This window comes from Astatotilapia calliptera, chromosome 1 (assembly GCF_964374335.1).
Source record: "Astatotilapia calliptera chromosome 1, fAstCal68.1, whole genome shotgun sequence".
Lineage (NCBI taxonomy): Eukaryota > Metazoa > Chordata > Actinopteri > Cichliformes > Cichlidae > Astatotilapia > Astatotilapia calliptera.
The window spans coordinates 25,802,427-25,829,885 of record NC_137422.1 but is presented as its reverse complement, the minus strand read 5'-3'; the positions used below and the strand labels follow the sequence as shown (position 1 = coordinate 25,829,885).

The window sequence follows — 27,459 nt, the reverse complement described above, 5'->3', positions numbered from 1 at the left end:
TGTGTATAATTTTGTGGCTTTTGGTGCAGTGTATATTAAGAACTTTATGAAGCTATATTAGAATAATTTGACTAGTGACAGTTAAAAATGTTCATTTTTATACCAATAAACATTATAACAAGCTACCCAAACACATTTTTTAAATGCATATTTTACTGGATCTCTAAATGGGTTAACACATTTGCACGCAAGTTCTCTCTCTCTCTATTAATCTTGCGTGGTCAAAACAAATGTAAGCTCCCTCTGATATTTCTGAGATTAATGACATCACAGAGGAAGCATCAGTGACCGGGTTGTTTTCTAATCTATTGAAGCATTACTGAACAGTAGACTATTTGGAGAATGCTGTTCAGCTACTATAGTATTTAAAAGTGTCTTTTATAAACAAAATCAAACGCAGACACCGTTCAAGTAATCTGGAGGTAGCAAGTCACTTCTTGAACTTGGTAATTGTGTGTACCTCACATCTAAGAAATTTCATTGCCGCTTTACTTTAGGCTATTTTTCATCTGGAGATATGCATGGAGACTCGTATCTAAGTTTAACTAAGTTTAACTTTATCACATTTTTCCTACTATCATCGCTACGTTTCTTTGCAACAGATACTTAAATGACAAAATAGCGTATTGTCTAAACAGGCACGTCTATAAAAATCAATCACTTATTGTACATGGCTCTGAACTAAATTACTTGTTTCATTAGGATCTTCCGGACAAAGCCCACTGCTTGTTGCGCTAAGTGGTAACCATTCCTCTCAACTGAACTTCACATCAAAGACAAACCAACTCTATCTACGATGGTCCACTGACCACGCAACCAACAAGAGAGGATTCAAGATACGGTACTCAGGTACATCTGGTATCTTCTGAATTATTGATATTATTATTTGATTGAAATAGAATGTCCTTGTGCGTTAGATGTATGCCCAGTTTCCAATGTGAGTTTTCTGGAAGGGGCTGCTCTCTTATTCTGCTTTTAAAAACAGTACCTAGAAGTCTGTGTGACCCCCTGTGTTAAAACTGTTTTTGACTACTAAATTAGCTGCTCTGTTCTCCTTTAGTGAATAACCATCCCTAATGCTTTTCTTAATAATGAAAGTAATTCATCACGGTTGTAGGTGGGTGAGCAATGATTATTTAGAAAACATTATTTTTGAATGCATCATGCTACTTATGAACAAAAGAGAATTAGTAACTCTAATTTGTTAATTTGTCAGATTGAGCGAATTAAATCTGTAGTGGCTTGCCAAAACTGTGAGGTTGTGTTGGCTTTTTTAGATTTGGGTTGTAAGCTAGTTCACCACTTAATCATTTTAACTTGTTAAGAATTCGTTAAAGACAATCCCCCAATCTTAGTCATAGAAAAAATAATTTATAGTGACACTAATCCTATTTGGGTTTAGAAGGAGTAAGTCACAAGGCCTGTTTCCTGGCTCTGTGTACTGAAGGGAAAAAAATAAATGTGATATATTTTAGTCTTTGGGTTATATCTGCAAAACAGCCTTAAGTAACAGAATTGTCTTTCCCCATGGTGTCTTATTGCATCGACAACAGCATCTCTAAAGAAAACAAAAAAATGATGGGTGGGATTTTTCACTTACTATACATTATTAATGATCTGGAGCTTTAAATTGAAACTGAACATATCTATAGTACAGTTTGTATCATAAATATATGTTTAGAAATGTCTTCTTCTTTGACATGCTGGCATGCTTATGGCTAGGGGGCAGGAAATGTATTATACCTGTGAGGATCCTCAGAAGTATATACTGTAAATGTGTGTTGGCAGATGGAGTAAGCTGCAATAATCACTGTTATGCTTTTTTCTTATTATTCTTTGTGGACCCAGTGTATTGTTTGGCTGTGAAATTAACCCTGCATCATTTTTATTAATTGTATGGCATCTATTTATCATCGAACCATCCTGAAAGCTGGGATCACTTTTATATATATTTAATAGTTTCACTTGTTAAGATTCACTTGGAAATTCTTGACCCATCTTTCTCTCTCGCGCTCTCTCTACTTTGTTGTTTTTGCCTTAATGCATAAAGGGAGCATTCTGTTCAGGCTGTAAACAAGTATGGTAGTTAGTAAACTTTAAAGAAGTTGTCAGCAGTGGTAGTAGGATAAATAATATATGTCTCAGCATGTCTTCACAGCACATGTGAGAGCAGAGCCATTCCAATTTTTCAAATAAACAATTAAGGTGACGTATTCATCAGCTAAAACTACTACAAATGGAGCTAAAGTCTCAATATGCAATGCAGTTAATGTTAGAGGAATGGTATAAACACTAGAGTAAAACACAATAACAACATCAAGGTGGAAGCAGTTAAAATAAGTCTAAATGAAAGCTCTGGAAAATTCGACAGACAAATGGAATTATTGTAGACACATAAGAAGGCGTAAGAATAGATTTCAGTGTTGATATAGACCAAGACCAAGTCAAGGACTCTCTGCTCTGTACTTGGACAAGAGCAGCCTTCGTCAGAATGGTTTAAAAAATTGTAGTTGTGAGTAAACTCATGGAGCTGGATACAATAAGCAGGGATGATTGCTGGACTTCTCAGAAGGATTTGGCATTTAGATAAACCCACTTGTCAAGACAGTAAGGTTATCGGTGTTAGTTGGCCTATTAATTGGCAGTTAAAGGTTTGGTGAAGCTATTTGCTTGGGCAAGAGTTGGATTTAAAGTCAGCTTGTAGATACATTAGGGTAAAAGATGGTGTCACCTGTTAGAAAGCTCTGTTTTAATGGCAGAGTATAACAGAGAACAACAAAAAAAGATACTGACCACAAAGCCTCAATATTATTGGGCTTCCACAGGAATATTTGCTCAACCTTTGGTAGAATTGTGTTTATTGGCATCTCATTAGCTGATGACTATTTGGTAAAATAAATAATAGCAGAACTGACACTTTGTAGATAGATTTTTGTCTCTCCGTGGTTCATGACCCTGTGTTTGAAGATAAAAACTCTTCCTCTACTGACTATGCTGGTTATTACTGCTTACTTATATATGCGCAATTCAAACATATTGTCTGATGGGAACTATGACAGAAAAAAGGAAAGGAAAATCATATGAAGTACCCTTTAAACTTTCCTGTGACTAAAACTTCCAGAGATCTTCAGTAATAAACAACAACTGATACTCTGATGTGCTGGTCTTGAGATAAAATATTATCCGAATGGAGCCTGTGTCCCTTTATTGAAATTATACACACTGAGATATAAAGGAGGACCCTAAATGAATAATGATTATGTTACAGAGAAATGCTATGATAGGATGATAAGATCTGAAATGGTGAATAAAAGGGAACAGATGACATATGACACTTCTAGGAAAGAAAGATTTACAGACTCTGTTGTCCTGATCAGAGTGGGAATGTCATTCCACTAATGTGAAGCCAAGAGGGAGGAGAGCCAAGATCAGGTGAAGCAGTGACCACATCAGACAGAGAAGTGAGAGCCAAGCGGCCCTTGAGTGCCGTGTTCTAGCTACTGTTTAGAGTGTTATTCATGCTCTACCACACTCGCACTCTGCTCTAAGATGACAAAACACTGCACTATAGTAAGTGCAATATCTTCTTCTAGTTTATGATTATTCTGTTTGCTTTGGGATTATGCTCACTAAGTTCACTAATAGATGGCATTTACTTTTTGTTTTCTTCAGATTGCCTGGAGTGTTACAATTAATGTCACCAAGTTTTCAGACTCTCTTAAACTGTTAAACTGTCATGCCAGTTTGTTATTTTTAGCTTAGGAAATCAAATTATTTGTACAATTTGACTGTCGATTAAGCTATCCGCTGAGAACTCTTTGTTTCTCTGCCTCCAGCTGCTTACTGTAGCATTAATGATCCTCCACTGAATGGCGGTGTGGTCAACCGAACCAAACTTCGCCCAGGTAGCAGACTTCAGTACTTTTGTAATCGTGGTCACAGGCTGGTGGGCTCAAGCAATGCCACCTGCAAGCTCGACTCCAATGGGCTTTTCCAGTGGGATACCCCACCGCCTTTTTGTCAAGGTAAAATTTTAAACCAATTATTTCTCAGTCTTCTTAGTGATAAAGAACAAAGGTAAAAAGGATTAAAAAATTGCAGTTGTAAAGGATTCCTCCTGCAACACTTTTCTTTTTGTTATGTGGTAGCTGTCTCATGCGGCATACCTCCGTCACCGGGAAACGGCAGCTTCCATGCTTACCAGTATACTGTTGGGAGCCAGGTCACCTATCAGTGTAACCATGGTTACCACCTTGACCCAGGTGTTCCGATGAATGCCATGTGTTTGGAGGATGGCAGCTGGAGCAATGCTGCCTCAGTCTCCAGATGTCTACGTACGTATTTCTAACTTTATTATAAGGATGGGTAAATGTCTTAGTTGACAAAAAAGTAAGCACTGGTATATCTAGAAAAAGCTAGAGCCTCTCGCTGGAAGCTCTCTTCTCAGTGTCCAGGATGCATTTTGAGAAGATGACTCACACATCATTTATTTTTCAAAAAAAACTTTTGTCCACTAAATCAATAATTAATTTGGAGTTTGTTTAGAATTATAAATAAGTAATACATTTTAATTTATACAATTATAATTTATACAAATAGTACATTATCAGAGATTTTAATTAAGAATTAAAAGTCACCTGCCGTTCAGTTACATTTTATATAACTGTATCATTTCATTAATTTTTTGTCCAGCGGTCCACTGCCCCAGCATTGACGACGTCCTCTCAGGTCACATGCTCTACCGCCTAATTTCTGGTAGGCTGGGAGAGTTTGGTTCTGTGGTGATGCTGGAGTGCTCAACTGGGTACTATTTAGGTGCGGGGCATCGGACTCTTCGGTGCCTTGCCAACCGAACTTGGGAGGGGTCAGATGCCCCAGCTACCTGTAAGAGTAAGTACTGATACACACAAAGACACTATTATGACTGTCTTAGCTCATAATCAGCTGATGCCCTCACTTAAGTGCATGATAATAAAATTAGTATTTGGTGCACCTTCTAAATTTCCTCTAGTAGAATTATACTGAACATTATTCAGTCAGATCATACATAAAACTGTCACGGTTCAGCTGTGTGGCAGGCAGGATGTAGGACCCAAACGCAGGACTCACAACACGGGAGGTTAACTGAAAATGGCAGCTTTATTGCTGGGAAATCCACCATAACAAAAACTCACGGAAAACAAACAAAAGCCCTCAACATAGTAATTAAGGACTGAAACTCTGGAAAACTAGAATGTAAGCTGGATCACAAGAAAACAAACCCTGGAACTGAGAAGCTAGGATCTAAACAGGCACATGAGGGAAACACACAGCAGGGACGAGGTTACGACACGACAAGGGGCAAAGAAAAACAGGGGTTAAATACACGAGGGAGTAACGAGGGAATGGGAATGGGCCGCACACTTGACAAGGGCTATCAAAATAAAACCGGAACAAGAGACATTTACAAAAATCTGCCCATCATTTTTTTTATCTTTTCTTCCAAGGAGTTTGACTTTCATGTAATTTTTTAAAGCAGCCATGAGCAATAGTTATCCACACTTTCTGAAAGTTTTCAAAGTTTTTCTTTTGAAATCGGCTGCCTTTTTTTTCCCATTTTCAGTCCACCCCTTGTATCTGACCATTTTCAGAGGAATGGGCTTTTGTTCACCTTGGTCAGGAAAGGTCAGCTAACCTCAAAATTACTGAAGCAGTGTGAGATCATCTTGACAGAGAACTGAACAAAAGGCAGTGAAAATTGATTATCCTTCAAGAAGCCTGGAAAACCATTTCTAAAGACTATTTAAAGAAACGATAAGAAATTTGCCTAAGAGATTTCAGACTGTAAAAAAATAAAGGTGATCATACAAAATATTGACTTTCAAGACCTTTTAAATGGCATAAATGTTTTTGCTATATGTTCTGTAGTTCAGGTATGATTTCTAATCAGTGCACCTGTTTCCAATTTTCCTAGCAAGATATAAAGAAATGAGGGGAGACTTGGAAGAATTAAAGAAAGCTACTTTCCTAGCATAATTGCCAAGTTTAGTTTAAAAAAAACAACAACAACTGTGCTTTTCACCTGCTTTGAGGGGCAAGCATGCATGTGCTTAATCCTCTGTCATTGGTATATTTGAGAGGGAGCTGCTTTATGTGTGGTTGTGCGTGAGGTTTTATCTATTTCTTCTACTTTTTTGGAAATTAGTTACCAGGGGTGTATGTGTTTCGAAACGCCTGAGGATGTTAACTACTGCACATTGTCTAGGGACTGTGTCTCTTTCAAACAGAATGCAGTCTGTACTTCCTAAATGTGGGGTATATGCCGATAGTAGTGAAATACTGTCTATACAAATACAGTCTTACTATGCAATACGTCTTTGCTGCTTGTTTCATAAAGAGAGGCTGTGACAGAACATTGGGACTTTGACAACTTTCTAGTAGGCTACAGAATTTCATACTGTTGCATAATATATGATATGCCAATGGAAAAGTGAAATGTGTACACTGGAGAAGTTTAAAAAAATGATTAAAATTTGAAGTGTATTTTACATTAAGCCAGTGGTTTAAAGACTTTATTTGGATACGTTTTTGTTAATTTCTCTTGGTAGTGTTTGAGCTGACCTACCTATCATTGCAGCAGTTTCAAGGGATTTGGCAATGTAACAGAAGTGTCTGTTTAAATTAGCCAGTGACTTTAAAGCTGTGTCTCCCAGGATATTAAGACAGAATTAGCTTAAATCTTCTGAAGGAAATAAATTCAGATAGATATTGTGTTGGAAAACAAAAATGTACCATGTTTAAGTTTAGGATGGTAGTCTTGTAATGCTTCATTTAACTGACCAATCATGATGAAGGCTTGACGACACAGACCACTTTATTTGCAGATTTTGTAAAAGATGGAAAAGTATCATTTGCACCACGATGTTATGTAATGTGTAATTTGTTACTTTGTAATGACACATTTATTTCATTATTTAGTTATCTCCTGCGGGGAACTTCCTTCCCCACCTTTTGGTACCAAACTGGGGACGTTGACCACATTCGGAGCAACTGCGATCTTTATGTGTAACCATGGCTACACTCTGGTGGGATCCCACGTGAGGGAGTGTGGCGCTAATGGGCTGTGGAGTGGTGTAGAGACCAGGTGTCTAGGTAATGTTCATTGAATGTGATAAGATGTTCAAGATGTTGTGGTTTATCCTAAGTCCCTTTGGCACAAAAAATAACAATTTGATTCATTGGAAAAGAAATGTAGCAAGCTGTTAAAGTAAAATCAAAGCATTGACTCATCTCATATTACATTAATGAGAAAAATCCAACCTGATTAGTACCTCACTAACACCATGGAATAGATCACCTAAGTCAATGTAATGAACACGGAGAGCCTATATGTACAACTTTGATAAGGTAGCGCATTGTTAATATTCATGTTTCACCTGCAAATTTCACATCCACCCTCATATTCTTTTGAGATATTGATGGCAAAATATAACAGTATTTGTCATTTATTGATAGAGATGATATTTGCTGACCTAAAAAGACAATAATAATACTATCTCTTAAAATTAGAAATAATTGTAACAATTTTAGAAAGGCTGGTTATTTTTAACTTTTAACCTTTGGCAATAACCAAGTGACCGTTCAGAACTGGGTGGACTATTTACCATTTACCATTAGATACACAAACATCAAGAAAAAGGGATCGACTTTGAAACACATCTGTTAACAGATGTTGAGTTATATTCCTCAACTTTGAACCTTAACATTTGAAATAGTGTCAAATACAATTCAGAATCTCTTTACACCTCAGCTCACTGGAGTCTTGCTTTTTATGTGCTGAAGCTTTAAGTAACCCCAGGCAGATGTAGTGCATGAAAAAAAAATGTTTAAAGGACTGTTTTTAAGAGACTTTTGTTCATCTGTAATTGCTCCAAGTTTAGAACTAAAGTCTTTGAAGGTGATTTGCAAAGACAGACATTTGAAAGTTTAAGCATCTAAGCTCCTACATATAATTTGGCAGTCCACAGTGACTGCTGGCACAATGAGCCAGAATGTGTTTAAAATCAGGGCTCAGCACACAAAACCAGCTTCAGTGATGTGTGAGTGAGTTAAAGATGCGTTTCATTGTACTGTATTAATTTCTGTCACTTTGCTTCTCCCAGCTGGTCACTGTGACTCTCCAGATCCTATAGTCAACGGCCACATTAGCGGGGATGGATCTAGTTACCGTGACACAGTTGTATACCAGTGCATGTTAGGATATCGCCTAATTGGCACATCAGTCAGAATCTGCCAACAAGACCATCGGTGGTCTGGAACAACACCTGTCTGTGTCCGTAAGTTCACAATACCAACAACATCGTGGTTTGAAGTTAAAGATTGTTTGCTGCTTTTGTCAAATATGAAAAGCTAAAACCTATATTGTTATATAAAGAATCTCTTCAGAGGCATCACACAATTTATTCTTTTAGAGTTTACTTTTTTTTTCAGTGAATATGTCTGTGCACCAACATTAAAAAAAAGTTGGAAATATCACACAATATCAAGAGGGAGAACCACAATACTTATTCCGAACCTCAAGTTTCTCATCACATTTCTCTCCACTCTTTCTCTCTCAGCAATAACTTGTGGTCACCCAGGCAACCCAGCCAATGGGCGGACCAATGGCACCGAATTTAATCTCAATGATGTGGTCAACTTCACCTGCAACAGAGGTTACGTCCTAAGTGGAAATGCTCGGGCTCAATGCCGACTTAACGGACAGTGGAGCAGCCCCTTACCAGTCTGCAAAGGTCTCGTCCACATTCATTAACACAGAGCTAGCAACTCATGCACATGCACATCCTTGTAATGCTTTATTTATTTATTTATTTTATTTTTTTCACTTTTAAAATCATAGAATCTGTGTGAGGAGCCAACATGATGCTATCGACATCTGTTGAGTAAAATCATAACCAAATAAAAGAAAAGGCCTCAATGACAAAAATGATCCCTAGGTTGTATTGTAAAAAAACAGACTTTCCTTTAAATTGTGGATTGCTGTGGTATGTTCAGCATGTGTTGACTGAATTTGCTTCTACCCACATTATGTAAATGAAATTGCTTTTGGAACCGAGTCTGCTGCTAGTAAAAGAGAGAACACAACAAAATCGTATCTGCAAGATGAATTCAGACACAATCAGTGTATCTCCAAATAAACTAATAAATTCATTCGTGCGCAAACACAGCTGGGTACATGTCCAGAGACATGCTCTTTTCCTCTGCTAACCATGCACGGTCATTACAGTACAAAACTCTCTAGACCCCTGGTAGTGTAACAGTTATGATATACTCAAGCACGCACACACACAAGCATTTTGCAAAGTCATGAGAGCAGATCGATATAACGTAGTTGCTCACATGGGTTTCCCACTGAAGCGATTCATCCTCGCTTGCCTGCTTGCTTTCTCCATCTCCCCCACATTTTCTGTCTTATCCTGCTCTCCCTCCCTCTTTTTACCTCACAGCAGCAGCTGTCAATTATAAGACTGAAACTTTCTTTGTTCCCATAGGGTGCCAAACACACACACACACACACACACACACACAAACACACATAGGCGTCTCCCCCATGGACTTGAATTTGAGTGAATGTCAGTCTCCCCTGCGACATGGGGAAAATCAAACTCCACTCTTATTGAACTGGCATCTACCCAGAGAGAAAAAGTACAAGGGACAGGAGGAGGCAATAGGGAACAAAATGCTTCAAAAAACAGAGCAGGGTATGACAAAAGAGCAGTTTAAAGAAGACCAGAGCAGAGCAGCATGCATGATATGAAATTGTAACTTTGTTAAATGGTAATTGAGTATTCAGTACTCAACCCCACAAAGCTCCCAAGATATATAGCCATCACCTTTATATATGCTTGCATTGTAAAAACTTTGTAAATACTTTTAAATGGCTCTTCTGCTCTCTCGTACAGTGGTGAACTGTTCTGACCCCGGTCATGTGGAGAATGGCGTGCGCCAATCCGGCCTTCGTTACCCAGAAGTCTTCAGCTATGGTGTGACTGTATCAATCCACTGCAAACGAGGCTTCTACCTTTTGGGTTCTGCACTCCTTACATGTCAGCATAATGGACTGTGGGACCGGCCAATCCCTCGTTGCCTAGGTATGGGTGAACAAGTGAAGGTAGTCGGGGAAATATTTGGCTACATGTCTTTCCTGTTGTGTGTGTGAGTTTTGGGATTTTTTTTATAAGAACATGCCTTCAAAAAAGTAGTCACAAGCAGGTAGCTCTTTTTTTTGTTTTCTGGAATAGGCATTTGAGGATTGAAATAGCCTGAAGAGCCTTTGAGAGTAGGATAAGGAGGAGTGGATGAAAGAGTGAGAGCAAACGAGAGGGTTCAAGAAAGAAAATGGGAAGAAAGTAATCATAAAAGAAAAGGGTATGAAAGAAAGAGTCGTAAAGGTTTGAGTATGATTTGTGTCCATGTGTGTTTACAGAAAAAGAAAGTTGGAATGTGTCTCATAAGGCTATAGGTGGTCTTGTTAGAAAGCTACCATTGCTGATAGAAACAAAGAGATTAAACTAGAGAGTGATAGTGAGAAGGAAGCAGATTCACAGATGAAGAGGGGAACAGAAGGTGAACAAAAGCTTAGAATAAAGACACAGGAACAGAGGTGTAGAGATGAGAAATCAGACAGAGAGGAAGGAAGGGGCAGACACCGGTGAAGCACTTGGCGTCTGTGCATCGAGCGTTGCATTCGCAAAACAAGGTCTTATCGGAAAATTGGGGGGAAAGGGGTGATGACAGAGGGGCAAGGAGAGGATGGAGTAATACAATTTGGGGGTGAGGAGAGATATCGGAGGACAAGTCATTTGGCAGCAATAGAAAATCGAGAGCAGTTCCATATCAGTGTCCTCCAGAAACTTGTGCTTTGTAAAACATAGATTTCTCCGAAGCTGAAGAAAAAAATTGGGCGTCTGTTGCTTAAATGCTTTGGAATGATTTTTTTCTAGTTTTCTACATAGAAGAAAAGCAGAGATGCTTTCAGTGTTGTCTGGCTGAAGTGAATTTAATTTCAGATGAGTTATTGGTTTTCTCTCCCTCTCTCAGGCAATTCAGTTAAACTCAATAAGCTTTACTTGCATGCCCGTATGCTACAATGTGGTGTAAGCAAGGCAGGTTTAATTATTTATGTGCATATGTTTTATTGTACAGTTGCAAAGTCATAATACGTTGTCTTGTATTGGTTAAGGTGCATATCACACAACCAAAACATCCTTGGTTGTCTTCCAGTTCACCTTGGTTGAACAGCTAGCGCCTCTGTCTCATGCTACATTTAATGTCTACACTTCTTTCTTTTTGCAGTCCCTGTTTGTGTATTTTGACACAAGCACGCACACACAAAAACAACAAGGGCTTGCATTAATCCCACCCCTGTTTTGCTGAAAACACTCTCCTGTTTGCTGTCTCTGCAGTGACCCAGCTGCACAACCTGAAGCAATAGTATCTGTAATCTATAGTTGGACGCATCCACACTCAAACACACATTCAGAGACATACACAAACACTCACACACTAAACCCTTCTTTATCTCTTTCAATCTCTTGCTGTCTCTGTAGCTATTTCCTGTGGTGACCCTGGTGTACCCCCTAATGTAGTAGTATCTGGGACCAACAGTTGGACATATGGTTCAGTACTGCAGTACTCTTGTCTACCTGGTGGAGTGCTTGTGGGCAATGCTACTCGCCACTGTCAGGAAGATGGTACATGGAGTGGAGCACCACCCTACTGCACTGGTAAAGTCAAAGTAGTTGATATACCTGCATGTCTAATAGACACGATTTACATTTTGTGCAGGATTAGGGCTAAGTTGAATGATTCACTGTTGCTGTCATACATATTCGCACTCAAAGCACACGATAAGTCTGTGCCTGTTTTTACACGTAAGGCAAATGTACCACATCTACACTGAGGCTTTCAACAAGGAAATCTGTATCCAGAAATGCCTTTTTAATAAGGCTTTGCAGAACACAATTGATAATATAAAATATTACAGAATGGCAAGCGCTCCTGCTCACAACACCAGTGTGCAATTTGTGCCAATCAATCAACCTTTATTCCAGACTCATGTAAAACACATCAACAAAAACAAAGAAAAAATACACTCAGATCACCTTCCCACAAAGAGACAATTGTACCAGCCCCTGCTGGTGTTGAGCCACCTTTGTATCTTCAGTGATAAGCTCAGGGCATTAGTATAGGCTACATGAGGTTTATGTAGACTCACCTTCCTATAGTTCCTATAGTTTGTCCACAAGTATGAAGTATGCAGAGATGTACAGTATGCTCTAAAAAGAACTCTTCTGGTATTTGAGCTATAATAAGATGTCCAAGATATTTGACGTCATTACAGACAATAAGATTATTATTCGACAATTTAAATTTGGAAAGTCTTAGATGTTTGTCTTCATTGGTTCTACAAATGATGACAGCGCTCTTACGGGCATGGTATCTAATATCATGTTCCAAACCATAAGCAGAATGTAATGTATGCGAAGGAGCTGCTGGAGACCAGCACTACCTGGACTGAAGACCACAAGATTATCTGCACACACACACACACACACAGAATTTACCATCTAATCTGATAAAATTACTTACTGTTCTTTGTATTTGTTTATTTGTATCTATATCTTTACTGTACCCTGAGCTCTGAGAAAAACAGTTTTGTTTGACTACGCCTTATTCTGTGGTCTCAAAGACAAAAAGGTTCATGCTGACTTTGGAGCCACTACATACTGTCACCATCATTATATGATCATTTCTAGAGTTTGCTTGCATGTACACTACCAGTCAAGTTTGGACATTTAATGGGATTTAATGGGTTTTCTTTATTTTCATGACTATGTACATTTTAGATTTTCACTGAAGGCATCAAAACTATGAATAAACACATATAAAACACATTTTATATTTTACATTCTTCAAAATAGCCACCCTTTGCTTTGATTACTGCTTTGCAAACTCTTGGCATTCTCTCGATGAGCTTCATGAGGTCGTCACCTGAAATGGTTTTCCAACAGTCTTGAAGAAGTTCTCAGAGATGCTGAGCACTTGCTGGCTCTTTTGCCTTAACTCTGCGGTCCATCTCATCCCAAACCATCTCGATTGGGTTAAGGTCAGGTGACGGAGTGCTGGCCAGGCCATCTAGCGCAGCACTCCATCACTCTCCTTCTTGGTCAGATAGCCCTGTTGAAAAATAAATGATGGTCCAACTAAACGCAAACCGGATGGGATGGCGTGTTGCTGCAGGATGCTGTGGTAGCCATGATGGTTCAGTGTGTCTTCAGTTTTTAATAAATCCCCAACAGTGTCACCAACAAAGCACCCCCACACAATCACACCTCCTCTATGTTTCACAGTGAGAACCATGCATGTAGAGACCATCTGACCAACTTTTCTGTCTCGCACAAAGACACAGCAGGTGGAACCAAAGATCTCAAATTTGCAATCATCAGACCAAAGCACAGATTTCCACTAGTGTAATGTCCATATCTGGGCTCTAATCCGAGGTGCTGTTAACTTGCAGTTTCTGAGGCTGGTGACTCAGGTTAATTTATCCTCAGCAGCAGAGGTGACTCTTGTTCTTGCTTTCCTGGGGCAGTCCTTACGTGAGCCAGTTTCATTGTAGCAGTTGTTAGTTTTAGCAATATTCCGGACTGACTGACCTTCAGTTCTTAAAGTACTGACGGCCTGTCGTTTCTATTTACTTGTTGATTGGTTCTTGCAATAATATAAATTCTAACAGTTGTCAAATAGGGCTGTCATCTGTGTACCAACCTGCATAACACAGCTTATGGTCCCAACCCCATTAAGAAGGCAAAAAAATTCCACAAATGAATCCTGACAACGCACACCTGTAAAGTGAAACCATTTCATGCGACTACATCATAAAGCTCATTGATAGAAGGCCAGGGGTTTGCAGCGCTGTTAACAAAGGGTCCCTACTTTCAGGAATCTAAAATATACAACATATTTAGAGTTATTTATAAAAAAATTTCTTTGCTACATAATTCTATATATTTGATGTCTTCAATATGTATCTACAATGTAGAAAGTAGTAGAAATGAAGAAAAAACATAAAATGAGAAAGTGTGTCCAAACTTTTAACTGCTAGTGTATACATACTATGCAGAGATCTTGTCAGATGGTAAACAGTACCAGTAAAGGCTACAGAATAGCAAAGACTCACTGATTAAAGGTAAAAACAGTAGAATTTCAGGGAATTGAAGAATGAAACAAGTGTTTTTTGAGAACAAAAGATTGAGCTATTAAAAAAACAGCAACACCCCATCTAGAACAAAAACAGTGAGCCATACCCCACAGGCAAGTCAGCACTAAGACATCTTTGTTTTGCCTCAGCATAATATACTGTGAAGTATTAACTGGAACTGACAGGTATCTCTGACTGACGGACAGGCTCCTTGTGTGTTTCAGAACCACTCAATTCTTCACCGTATTGTTTTTTGATTTTAGATCAGAGACTGTGATGTACTGTATTGAGGAAATGACAGTGGTAGACAGTCACCTAAGAAACGTCATATTATGATCGAAAGTTAGTCCTTGTGCTCTATGAATATTTATCTCTAGATTCGATTTTCCACTTTCCACAGTTCCAGACATGGATAACATACCAGAAGCGACGCCATAATTTTAAATCAGTTAATCAATTTAATAAGTGACAAATTGCAGCAAGCTGTTTATATCGTTGATTATAATTACCTACCTTCCAGCTTACTGAGAACTAACCACCCCATGACCACGCTGCCCTTCATCGCACATGTCCTCCCATTTGTTCTACAAAAAAAGATGAAGGGAGAAATTATTTGAACATTTTCAAGCTGTTAAAAAAAACTTTTTTCAGTTTTTATATGCTTTTTATTGCATTACAAATTTATGACTATGCCACCATTTGACAGTTTTGCTTGTGTAAATTATCGTGACAAAGTATTTTATGTCATTTTTGTTACCTCTGCAATTTATCACAAACACAGAGACACGGTGATCTCTTACATGCTGGAAACTGAGCACACTTTATACTACAGGGCATATTTCCTGGCTTGAACTGCACATGTTAGAAACAGGCAGGAATAGAGAGGTGGCAGAGTCCTTGTTCACTTCTCAGGTTGTAAGCATTCCTCTACACTGGGGTTACACAGATCCCACAACACTACAACCGATCATTTCTAAACTCAGCATCAACAGTCTCAACAGCTGAAATGCAATAAGCTTACTCTGCTGGCCTCAAAACAGAGCACTCAGCAGGGCAGAATACATCCTGCAGCTGAAGAACTCATTGAGATGCAAGACACTGCATTTGGCGCTGTACCCTGTTAAACTCACAAATCCCTACCGATGGAATTTAAGCTGCTAAAATTGTAACACGCTCAGTGCTTTTAATGCTAGAACAATTTGGTATAGCCTAAATGCAAAGTACAGTTCTACAAAGTTTGCATGTCTGAGTATGTGCATCTATGTGTGAGTTACTGTATATGAAAAGGGTAAGCAGGCAAATTGTGTCATTGCAATTTCTCCAGTGCATATGGTGTTTAGTTGATGTTGTTGACCTCTAGCATGAATGCTTGCGTGTATTTTTAGCATAACGATACCAGTGAGAGACGACCTCCTGATCTAGCATTTTCCCATTTAGTTGCACAAATTCACTAAAACCTATTAGAACTAATGGACATGACTGCAGCAAGTGTATTTGGATCCACTGTGCAAATTGATGTGCTTTGATGTGTTTCTATGTTTGTGTCGCAGCAGTCCAGGATTATGTTGGGGGGTGGGGGACTCATTTGGTTTTTAAGAGCATTGTTGAGTTTGGTACATTAACTTTATGCTTGCTTTCTTGCTGTAGGTGTGAGTGCTGGAATCTGTGGAGACCCAGGGATCCCTCCTCATGGTGCCCGTATAGGAGGAGAGGAATTTAAAACCAAGAGCCTTTTGCGCTTTAGCTGCGAGGCAGGATATAACCTGATTGGGTCAGCCGAGAGGACCTGCCTTCATAATGGCACCTGGAGTGGTACACAGCCTGTCTGTCAAGGTGGGAAGTGTCAAAATGACCATTTATATTCCTCATGTTAGGTGAAAGTTTGGTACTTGAACTTGAGTGAAACGTAAACTGCAGCTTACACTTTAAACAGCATATAGAACTTTTTATTTATTTAGTTATTTTCTGTCATAGTGCTGAAAATCGAAGCAGTACTATCTACTTGACTCGAGATAGATATTTATGGGGTCTTCTTATCTGTATTCTATTTATATAGAGCCTTTAAAAGGCTGCTGCTTGCTTTATACAAGAAATTTAAATGTGACAACATGCTGAACTGTCTGTTTTGAAAACATACACTTTGATGGCAAGTCGTCTTTGTCTCTTTTGAGGTTACCTTTGGGCCTCAGACTAGATTCTATAAAACATTGCCTTAAAAATATACCCTGATATAAAAGGAACCAAACAAGATTTGCTTATAAAGTCTGCGTGATATATGGATTTAATCATTTAGATCTTTATCCTAAGTATTTTCTTTTTTGTGAGAGTCATAGTGATTTAGATAAAGTAAGAGTGAAGAGCCCATATTGGATAATTGATATTACACATATTTATTGAGCCTTTGGGTTTTCGTAAAAACTTCTTTTTGACTCATTTTACTTCATTTTCTTTACTGTAATATGTTGGCCAGACTGAGATGGTCCACCATACTTTGCCCATATGTGATACAGATAGAGTTAAATATAGAGGTTTAATGTTACAAATGCTGATATTACACTTCTTGGGTTTTCCGTTTCTTTTATTGCGTTGAATATTAATGAGCAGCTGCCTCGCAGTCTGCCATTTTTCATTTGCTTGCTAGAAACACTTCTGCAAAACTGATCTCCAACGTCTCTCATCGGCGTGCAAAGCATGCTCTTGGTTTGCTGCTGGCTCTAAAAGTGAAGACAAGTCTTTTTTGCACTCTTGCCACAGTGCAAGTTGCTGTAAACTTTAGTTGGCACTCCGTACTTGTGCATATGTTAAAAAGTAAATGATAATTGCGGTTTGGGGTATAATAATGCAAAATGAATTATTGACCTCTGCAGGACCCTCTCTATGTTCTTGGTCTGGTTCTGGTTCACACATAGTTGCATCCTGGGTTTTTGTGTTACCAGCTGACACTTACAGAGTTATATCTGTAATCACATAATTAGGATACACAACCAACATTCCTTTGCCACATTGTGATTGACCTATTAGAGTAGGCTGGGCCATTTGGGAGGACAGCTTAAAGAGACAGGAAAGAAAAAAACAGCGTGTTTCAGAGTTTGTGTAGCAGTGTGAATTTTACTACAGTATGTGTACATATTTTGATCCTACATAAAGCCATTCATTTTTAAATAAACATTATATAGGCTATTGAGTGAGTGTAATTCCTCTGCTGATTTTTCAGTTCCTCACTGCGGTCTAAAATTCTGCAGCAAGAACGCAACAATAAATCATTAACAATGTTGTTTGTCCATAAGTGGTCATTTTAATATGTTCTCAAAATTCAGAGATGTAACACCAGAGACGCATAATGTAAGACGATTGTTGAATTTAAAATATGAAGACTCAAGTTTGTTTGTTTGTGTTCATGCTTAGATGCAAAGGATTGAAGTGTGTCACTCGTAAATAAGTTGGATCTTTGACAGCACTGTGTTAATAAACGGCATTCTATAGTCGACAACAGCAGTTTCCAAAGACACTCTTTGAACCCATGGGAATCCAGGGAAAATTAAAGTGGGTCCCCCTATAACTGTAGAGACACTGGAACCATTAGCTGCTGCCTGTGTAGCCTTGCCAATTTTCACCACAGATATTCAGGCCGAGTAAAGCAGACATGGTCTACACTGTAGTCTGATGCAAATTTTAAATTCAATTGGATAGACGATTTATTCTCGCACCAATTTGAGTTGCTAGGTCGAGGAAGAGGGAGTCACAATGTATCAGTGCTTGTTTATGTGCCTGTGACACAAAAAGTCACCGGTATACTAACAATAGGACAAAGCGTACTTACTGTTATCTGTAAATTTAGCTGCTAAATTGCTGTGGGTTTTTTTTCTTCCTGTTGGAAATCATTATCTTTAGACTGTATGTGTTTAAAATAATACAGGTGGCTGAAACTTTAAGACACAGAGCTCTAAACTGAAATTATGCAAAGCTGTTGTGGAAAGCGTGTGGTTGAGAAACTGCAGAAAGTCTCTAATTTTAACCTCTTGTAAGTCTTGACTTGCTTGCATATGTTGAAAAACTGACGTAAATATCAAGTCAGTCGTACAGACACACACAAACACCTTAGAAGTGTGTTTGTGTGTGCCATTGTCTGTGATTGTGTAAGGTAATTATTTATGTCTGTCTACAGTTGTTTTTCATTAAGCTAATAGTGGTTAAAAGCTGATTCAGAGAGGGTAAGACATCTGTCACTGACACACACAAATGCAAAGAAATCCATACACACTTCCAATTAAATACACACTCATCTACAGACTGTTACTCACAGATTTAAAGAAAGAAATTGCTGTCATAGACGCACATGCAGCTTTGTATGATGTGCTCCACCTACATGCTGTCTCACGTACTTTTGAACGAGGCTTTTAAGAGTTCTGGCTAATGAATGCCATCAATAGGTGTTTGATTGTTAAAGGCTGTCAGCTGTCATGATCTTATTAGGGAAATGTGCTGTGGCTGGGTGCTAATTTCTGTCGGTTCTGTTAATGTGCTGTGCCAGCAGACTAAAGGTCGATGGCTCACTAGATAGAGCCGTAGTGCTTTCCCGGCTGCATTCATGAACCGTCCCCTGACAATTTTGTCTTACAATCTACAAGACCAGCTGCGGCTCAGACACAAAGAAAACATCCGTGGCTCAAAAGAAGACATCACAGAGGGTGACTTTTTCCACAAAATAAAAGGGAACCCCTCAGATTCACTATAGGCTTTAGTAGAGGAACTGTTGAAGCAGCTGTGAACATGAACACCAGTGTGACTTAATGAATGCTGCAATGTCAAGCACACAGCCAATCTTGAAATATATTTCTGTATTCTCTGTGCTCTCATCTCTGCAACTGTGTTCTCCCCAAAGATGACTCAGGAAGGACATTGTCCACAAGTATTGACTGATAATTAGCTCCACAGTCCTGCTGCATGACCCAGTGCTGCTTCTTGCCATCATTTGTTTTCCTCTACAGTTGCTGTACCTCGCAGATGTTTTGGCAAACAGTAAGCACGACCAGGCAGCACCTGACCTTGGATCTTTTACAGGTGTTGTACTTGGCTCAGTGGCGTTTTGGAGGTTAACGTTAGTGATGTAGGGGTTTTAACAACTTCCCCTCACTCACTACGACACAACTGTAATTCATCTGTAATTAAAAGCAAAGGATCAGTCACACACACTCCTTTTTTACATTATTTTATGCATTTCTGCCTTGATTGGATAGTGAAAATGGAGAGAGACAGAAACATGCAGTAAAAGTCTCACCTGGGGACGAGCGCTCAGCTTTGGGGTCGCCCTAGCCCAACAGCCTTTAATCATTAATCAGCTTCACTACCTCAAGGAGATATTTTATGTTACTTCCAGCTGACTCTAGTGATAATCTCATTATTGTAGCCCACAGCTGATCAGCCCTGAGGGACAGGAAGACAGTATTGCTTACACCGATATTATCGCTGAGTTTAATCAACGCTGATTGGTATTTCCTCACCACTCAGCTGTATCCTGTGGTAACCCTGGCACCCCAGCACATGGCAGAATTGTCTTCAGTGATGGCATCACCTTCGGCAGCTCAGTGGCTTACACGTGCTGGGAAGGCTTCAAAACATCAGGCCTGACCACCAGACACTGCACAACCAATGGGACGTGGACAGGACAACCCCCAGATTGCACTGGTAGGATGATCATTGCTGTCTGAGTGATTAGTTCAAACAGCATGGGATTCTCACGCAGCGTAGAAGCGCTGATTAAAATATTATCATTATTGTTATATGTATGGCAGTGTTTTTCTTTAGCAAGTGGTTCAAGAGTAGCATAAATTGTTCAGGGACTGGGAAAGCAGCTGCTGTGTATCTTCAGAACTGCACAAGGTCTCTTGTGTGAGAGATTTTAAAGTGTAAAGTTTAACAGAGGCAGACAGATGTGTAGGGAAAGGGGGAGACGGAGGTGGGAGGTAGATAGAATGAAGTTGAAATGTGCTTCAGGGAAGTTACAGTGAGGAAGGAGAAAGAAATTCGAGTAAACAGAAAGCACAGTTTTTATGACATTTTAGAAAGCACAGTTTTTACGCTTTGGTTTTAAATGATGCTGCACTCATCCACAGCTCCAGGCTTACTGGCACACCACTGTATGACAGATTTAGGCTCACTTATACCATAACATTTTTGTTACTTCCTTTAGTGATCAGTTGTGGTGATCCTGGGACAATAGCTAATGGAATCTATATAGGAAGAGAGTTTAACTTCAACCACACAGTGATCTACCGCTGCAACCCCGGTCACTTGATGGAACCACCTGGACATGGACGCAACGTTCTGCGCTGCATAAAAGATGGAACCTGGAACCAAACTAAACCCAGCTGTAAAGGTATGAGGAAGTAATACATAACTGTTTCCATAGTTATGGATAAAAGCATGAAATGTTAAACTAAACCAACTAAATAAAATAAATATTGTTGAAAATTTACATGCTTACATGCAGAAATATTTTTTTTCTGTTCAGTTCTGAGATTCTGAGCTATTTTGCTTACAAAACATGTGGTTTTTTTTTCAGAGTGGTAGAAAGAAAATGTCCATTTCTGTTTTGGACTGATTTTATAAAATCCCAAAAAAAAAAAGAGAGAATTATAATAAATGTTTTTTGTAACATATAGATGTTAATAAGTGCAGTATGTGTGTTTTGATGCAAAGCTTTGTTTAGATTAGCCCACTGGTTATATAGAGAAGTTAAGGTATATGCTAATATTTTCTGATATATGAAAATAAAAATGAGGGATTCCTTTTGTAAATGTCTATGATTTGCCAAAAAAGTGAAACAAGAATATTCCGATTTCTTTCCTAAAAACCTTTGCTAATTGTCCCAGAATTTGATTCATAGTCAGAACGGAAAGTATAAAAAGTTGTCTTGTATTCTGCATTGAAATAATAAAAGCACATGGACTCGACATATTATAGTGTCAAATCTCAATGTAATGAGATCTTCTAATGGTAGCAAACAATGAAGAATTGTGATAGTAGTTAATGGTAGAGTGCACAAAAAACAAAGGGCAATTTAACTAAGAAAAACAGTATTGCAATAAGAACTGGTATAGTAAATAACAGCTTGTGAATTCAACAGTACATTAGTGGAAGAAGTGGAAGATTAGGCCAAAGGAAGAATAACATTGCTCCTCACTATAACAGGGTGTTAAATCAGGGTTTATTTCCTGAGACCTTCTGTTTTCCCACAAACACAAAGGGGAAAATAAAAAAGGAATGCATTAAATTGAAATGGCTCAGAGTTTTACAACAGGCCATATTTAGAGTTTAGACTATGATACTCAACAACAGTAAAAAGGAATGTTTCCTGAGATCCACCCTGCCGTTTCTTCCCACAAACAGAAAATCTCCTGCTGGCTCCTGCAGTTGGAGAGGCTTTGAACTGAGATGAAAAAAACTGAGAAAGCAGGGATAGAGGCTACTGAGAGGGAAGCAGAAAGAGGTGCAGAGAGGAAAAGCAGAAGTAAAAGATAGTGTGTGATACTGATAGAGCATGTGACTTGGGGAGGAAACTGAGAAGCAAAAGTTAAAGGTGGTATGGAAAAATGGGAACGAGCCAGTGAGATACAGAGGTAGAAACAGGCTATAGACTAGAAAAGTCTTTCCTCTTTGCTCTCCTTTAGTTCTCATTTTCTAAATCTCCCCATCTCATGTTCAACTCCCCTGTTTTCATCCCCTCATCGATCATTTGATCTCATTTTGTGACGAAAGCTTTTTAACACACAGACACCCATAGACACATGTAATGAAGGACCTATCGAACTGCAGGCAAAAGGGAATCAAAGGGACTTAGACATAAGAATGACAATGAGTGACAGAGGGGGAGACTAGGAGGAGGAGAGGGGCGGTAAGGGATGAAGGGGTGTATCGGAAGAAAACAATGGATTAGAGAAGAGAGACACAAAAACACAGAGTGACACACAATGCATAATCCAGAGATTTAGAGGGAAAGAAATTGGAAGGTGGAAAAAGAGAGTGTAAAGCAAGTAAATGAAAAAAGAAAAACAGTGAATGTGATGAGCCATCAGTGAGGCTACAAGGAGAAAGCAAAGGAGAAGCAAGTGAGAAAGGAAGCGAGTGATGGGAGAAACAAAGAGAGCCAAATCAATACCTGCCCCCAAACCTGTAAACACACAGTGAGAAAAGGGATTAAGCCCATAAAATTTGTTGGTTGGGTGAATTGCACCAAGAGAGATATGCTTAAAAGACAAAGGGAGGGAGGGAGAGGCAGTAATGGTGTGAGAAGGAGTCCAAGAGAGCTGGGGAAGAGGATGAAAGAGGACTGGAGCTGGGACAGAAGGCCAACGAAGAGAAGTGCAGGGAGAAAGCAAAGAAGGGTTAGAGGGAACAGGGGGGGAGTACCCAGACAGAAAGGAGGCAGGGGACCAGAGTGTAAGAAAGAGGAGAGTGTGGAGACGTGAGAGGAAAGAAGAGAGGATCGGGAAAGGAGTCAGCGAGCGCAATGATGGAGGGAAGAGCAAAGGCGCATAAGCAAGCAGGGATGAGAGTTAGTCCTCTTCCTCTGGGTTGTGAAGCCACCGTAGTCAATTCACAACAAGGAAAAGAGACAAAGAGGAAATAAAAGAGTTCAGGAACCTTCAATTACAGACCCGAGTGTTTTGGGGCATCAGAGTCCCACAGAAATATTGGTCTGGAATATTAACTGCTCAAGTCAATAAGAATGCATTCCTCTGTTTTAGTCAGCTAGAGTTTGTTCCCCAACAACAAAGTTGCTTTTAGGCGGAAGAAAACATTCATTCTGTGATGAAACTGAAACTTCATTAACTGATGGCTAGCCACCAGCTATTATTCCTACAGTCACATAACAATAAAACGATGAATCATGTACATACTTTAAGAAATTGGCATTGATTTGTGTGCAGGTGCGTAGGTTTGTTTTGAATGGGACAAACAAGGACACGTTGTAGAGTGGAGAAATAGAATTTTTTTCTAAGGATGGCTATGGGGAGGTGAAGGCTTCTTCACAACACTGGTGAGATAGAAAGCCAGACAACCAGTTGATTAGCTTGCCATAGGCAGAATAACACAGAATTATAAATGAAATGCACGTACTTGTCACTTTATTAAGTACACCTGATGAAGTATTATTAACAAAAAATGGTAAATGGCCTGTATTTGTATGGCGCTTTACATAGGACTCCAAACCACTTATAGGTATTATTATTGTTAATATCATGAATTATTATTCATTATTAACCTTATTATTAATACATATCTTAGCAGCCAACCACACAAAAGCAACTCAAAGTAATGGTCAAAATGACCTGCTGAAGTTCAAACTGTCCAAGTTTTGATTTTAGGGAATTTGAACCTGGCATAGTTATTGATGGCAGATGGGCTGGCCTGAGTATTTCAGAAGCTACTAATCCAATTTCCCACACAACCAGTTCTAGTGTTTACAGGGAATGGTCCAAAAAGGACAAAATAACTGTGATCAGCCGTTTTCTGGAAGAACGCGTTCCTGACTGTGTCCGTGCCTTTATGACCACAGTGTACCCATCTTCTGATAGCTGCTTCCACCAGGATAACGTGCCATGTCACAAAGGTCACATCGCCTCTTAAACATACCAATGAGTTCACTGGATTCAAATGGCCTCCCCAGTCACCAGCTCTCAATGAGCAGAGTCCCTTTGGGGAACAGGATATTCACATCATGGGTGCACAGCTGATAACTCTCGGCAACTGTGTAATACTGTCGTGCCAAAATATGGCATTGATTCTCTGTGACAAAGAATTAAAACAGTTCTAAAGGTAAAAGGGGGTCCAACTCGGTACTAGCAAAAGGTGTCCTTGATTAATTTTTGATTTGATTTTACTTTTTTCAGAAAGAGTGACGATAATGCAAACAGAGGAACAGAAAAATATTCCAAAAAATGAACAAGAAAAAATTAAATCTGTATACAGTATAATTACAGATAGTTTTATATACCGGTACTTATTTTTTTACTCTCGATTACATGTGTTTATGCGCAATACTTTCTTATTGCTTTGTCCTCTGTATATACAGGATGTTTCTGTGCTTATCTGCCACTCTCTCTTTCTCTCTGTGTGTGGGTATGTCTATTGTATATCATCATAGCAGAATGAATGGAGCATGAAACCATCTGTCTCCTGGTTAGATGAGAATTACACTGGCTTTATTAGATGTTTGAAACCATGCAGATGGTTATCATTATCGTGGGGAGTCGGGCACATGCACACGCAGAGATGTTTGTCGGAGTGTTATGAAGTTAAACGCACACATATCCAGCTACATAAAAATGCTCTTGCATGTATGAACACTCACAGCGAGTTTCTTAAAATCTTGTAAAAAGTCCTTTAACCTCCAGTCATCACAGAAATAAATTCTCTGTGTGTAACAAATGCTTTTTTAAATGCATACTTGCCTATGTGATGCGTCGGACAATTTAATCCCAATATTAGTTATATAAACTGTCATTTACAAAATTGAGTTTCTAAATAGGACTGAGTTTGTGTGAGTCATTAACATTACATGAACAGCAGCTCAGCTTCATGTACACACTGGAAAGAATAATTAAGTGAATTTGCATTTGTGTGTCCATTTTTTAATAATATGGTCAGATCTTCAGTTACTTCTATGAATGAAAAACACTATTTATTTTAACGCAAACAAATCACTGTGCCGCTTGGATGCCTACTGAATATTTAATTTTAACATTCACAGTATTGTTAGTTTTTGAGCCCGAAGGCTAATGACAAATGGCAAAAGCTAAACGGAGTCAGGGGTATGCAGTCCATTTAATTATTCAAGGTGATGGTTAGAGGTAGTTTGATTTATAAAACGGATATTTTTCATATATTGTGAGTTTTTTTAGTCTTGTGAAGCAGAAGTGTATCAGAAACTCTCAGTTCATCGGTTAGTTTTTTTGGTTCGGTAACCTAAACATGGCGATTTGGGTCATCTGCTGCTTTAACTCTATACATATCCAAATAGTGGTGATTACAGTCATCTGCAGATTTTGCTTTTTTCACATCTAAGGATGTATTTTCACCTCCACCTGTAGTCTCAAGTCATGTTGACCTTTTTCCAGTTGTTCAATTTCCAGCTTTGTTTCTCGACCCCCGGCTGCTATTTCCAAGTCGACTCGAAAGTTTCCTTTCTAATTGGTTCATGAACCCTAACAGTCACCTCTGTTACGGGATTAAGTTGTATACTGCATGAACCTTACAGCCAGCTTTGCAAGACTACTACTAGATATGTGTTGCAGTGGTGCATTAGCTCATGTTATCTTTTGAACTGTTTAATTTCCTATTATTTTATTTTACTGTATATAATGCTGTTATATGTGTTTCAGTGATCCAGTGTGGACCTCCCCCTCAAGTACAGAATGGGAAGGTGGAAGGGACCGACCATTCATGGGGATCGAGTATTAGCTATAGCTGTTTCCACGGTTATCAGCTGTCCACTCCTGCTGTGTTAACTTGTGAGGGGAATGGGACTTGGACAGGAGACGTCCCACAATGTCTGCGTAAGTTAGCGTACCGCTGCATATACTATACACTGCAGCATGTTGATGCACATTACTGTGCATCAACACAGTAATGTGTTGATTTTTTAGCATTTTAGCATTTTTAACCGATCTGTGCACCAGTACACAGTCCTAATCGCCATTTTTATGTCTTTTCAAGCTGTCCTATGTGGTGATCCTGGCTCTCCTGGAGGAGGATTCAGAGAGGGAAATATCTTTTCATACCGGTCAGTGGTTTATAAGTTAATGAATAAGCCACAGTAGTTTAGTGTATAACGTGGTTATGCTTTTTAGTTATAATCATAAGTATTACATGGCCGAATGGGGACTCGACTATCTTGAAATACATTCTCTTTTTTTAAATAGCATAACTGAATTGCTACTGAATAAAAGTTGTATTATGTCTCCTACATTCTGTGCTCTACACAGGAACTAATTTACTTGCGTTATCCTGCCACAATTTAATTTTTCACTTCAAAACCCCTTTGATAAGTTGATGAATTAATTAACATTCCTCATCACTGCCTACTTTTGTGCAATTTTGGGGTTTGTATTATAATTTAATATTTGCTTTCCTACATAGGTCAGAGGTCAGGTTCTACTGCAATGCCCCCTACTTGCTCGTAGGCTCTGCATCCAGAGTCTGTCAAGCAGATGGAAGTTGGAGTGGCCAACAACCAGCTTGCATAGGTAACTAAATGTAAACAATATGCTGACTTCATATTTATGCCCCATAATGTATATAGGAATGCAACAGAGATGCTGCCTCAGCTTTAGATGTAGATACTTCATATATACTGGATACAGGACTTTTTACAGTATCTTGATGATAGTCCAGCGTGAAACCATAAACATCCAGAAGATTTTTTGTTTCCACATGTCAGGAAACTGAGATCTGGTAAGCTTAAACAAGTTAAAATGACCTATCATGTATGATATGACATTTACAGAAAACAGTGTAAGATTTCAGTGCTTTTCTGGGCTTTTATAAATGCGTTAGTGTCAGTTTGTTAAAGGAAATTGAGATATCTGGTCAGTATATTGCTCCCAACACACTTTTGCATTACACACAGAAAATCATGCATAAAGACTTAGACACATTAACAGAATGCTTACATAAATCATAAATACATATTCCAGTAGTTTCACAATTTTAGATGAACAATTTGTCTACTGCAAAGGAAAACATTTTATCATATTATGATTAAAATTGTGTGAAATCAGATTATTGGTAAACAAGATTGTAGAGCTTACTCATATTCACATCTTGGCATTAGTATTCCTGCATACCTAGAGCTGAAGATATTATCTCGTCAACTGATGAAGTGTGTAGTTTTGATGTCAGCATTTGGATACAAGATTTTATCTTGTAAAGCAGTCCTTCACTTTTTGATGTGAAATTGAAGTGTTTGTGTTTGCTGTTTTGGAAGTGTGGAGCTTATTTTGGAACAAGTTGTACAATTACAAGGAAAAAAGTGAAATTAAATCAGTCTTGCGAGAACAGCATGGCCATCACAGAATTTCTGTCACGTTGTTCTGCTAAAAATGTGTTTTTCTATGTTACTGCATGTTGTTCAGATTTAAGTGCTAACTGGGTGCTTACATAGAAAAGTTATACTTCTTAAGACTTTAATATTTAATATTTACTATAATGTATTC

At 38.8% G+C, this 27,459-nt stretch overlaps 1 protein-coding gene across 1 annotated transcript in view; it reads left to right on the top strand.

Annotated features, from left to right (window-relative positions):
• The window catches only part of csmd1b (CUB and Sushi multiple domains 1b), a 202,792-nt gene that overhangs the window by 155,871 nt on the left and 19,462 nt on the right, over positions 1-27,459 (top strand). Inside the window, exons 48-62 of the mRNA XM_080301157.1 lie at positions 703-849; positions 3,837-4,025; positions 4,149-4,334; positions 4,693-4,890; positions 6,958-7,131; positions 8,142-8,315; positions 8,598-8,771; positions 9,942-10,130; positions 11,589-11,765; positions 15,890-16,075; positions 19,751-19,927; positions 20,433-20,618; positions 25,627-25,800; positions 25,961-26,027; positions 26,384-26,490. Coding sequence (XP_080157283.1) covers positions 703-849; positions 3,837-4,025; positions 4,149-4,334; positions 4,693-4,890; positions 6,958-7,131; positions 8,142-8,315; positions 8,598-8,771; positions 9,942-10,130; positions 11,589-11,765; positions 15,890-16,075; positions 19,751-19,927; positions 20,433-20,618; positions 25,627-25,800; positions 25,961-26,027; positions 26,384-26,490 — 2,505 coding nt within the window. The remainder of the gene's footprint in view (positions 1-702; positions 850-3,836; positions 4,026-4,148; positions 4,335-4,692; positions 4,891-6,957; positions 7,132-8,141; positions 8,316-8,597; positions 8,772-9,941; positions 10,131-11,588; positions 11,766-15,889; positions 16,076-19,750; positions 19,928-20,432; positions 20,619-25,626; positions 25,801-25,960; positions 26,028-26,383; positions 26,491-27,459) is intronic.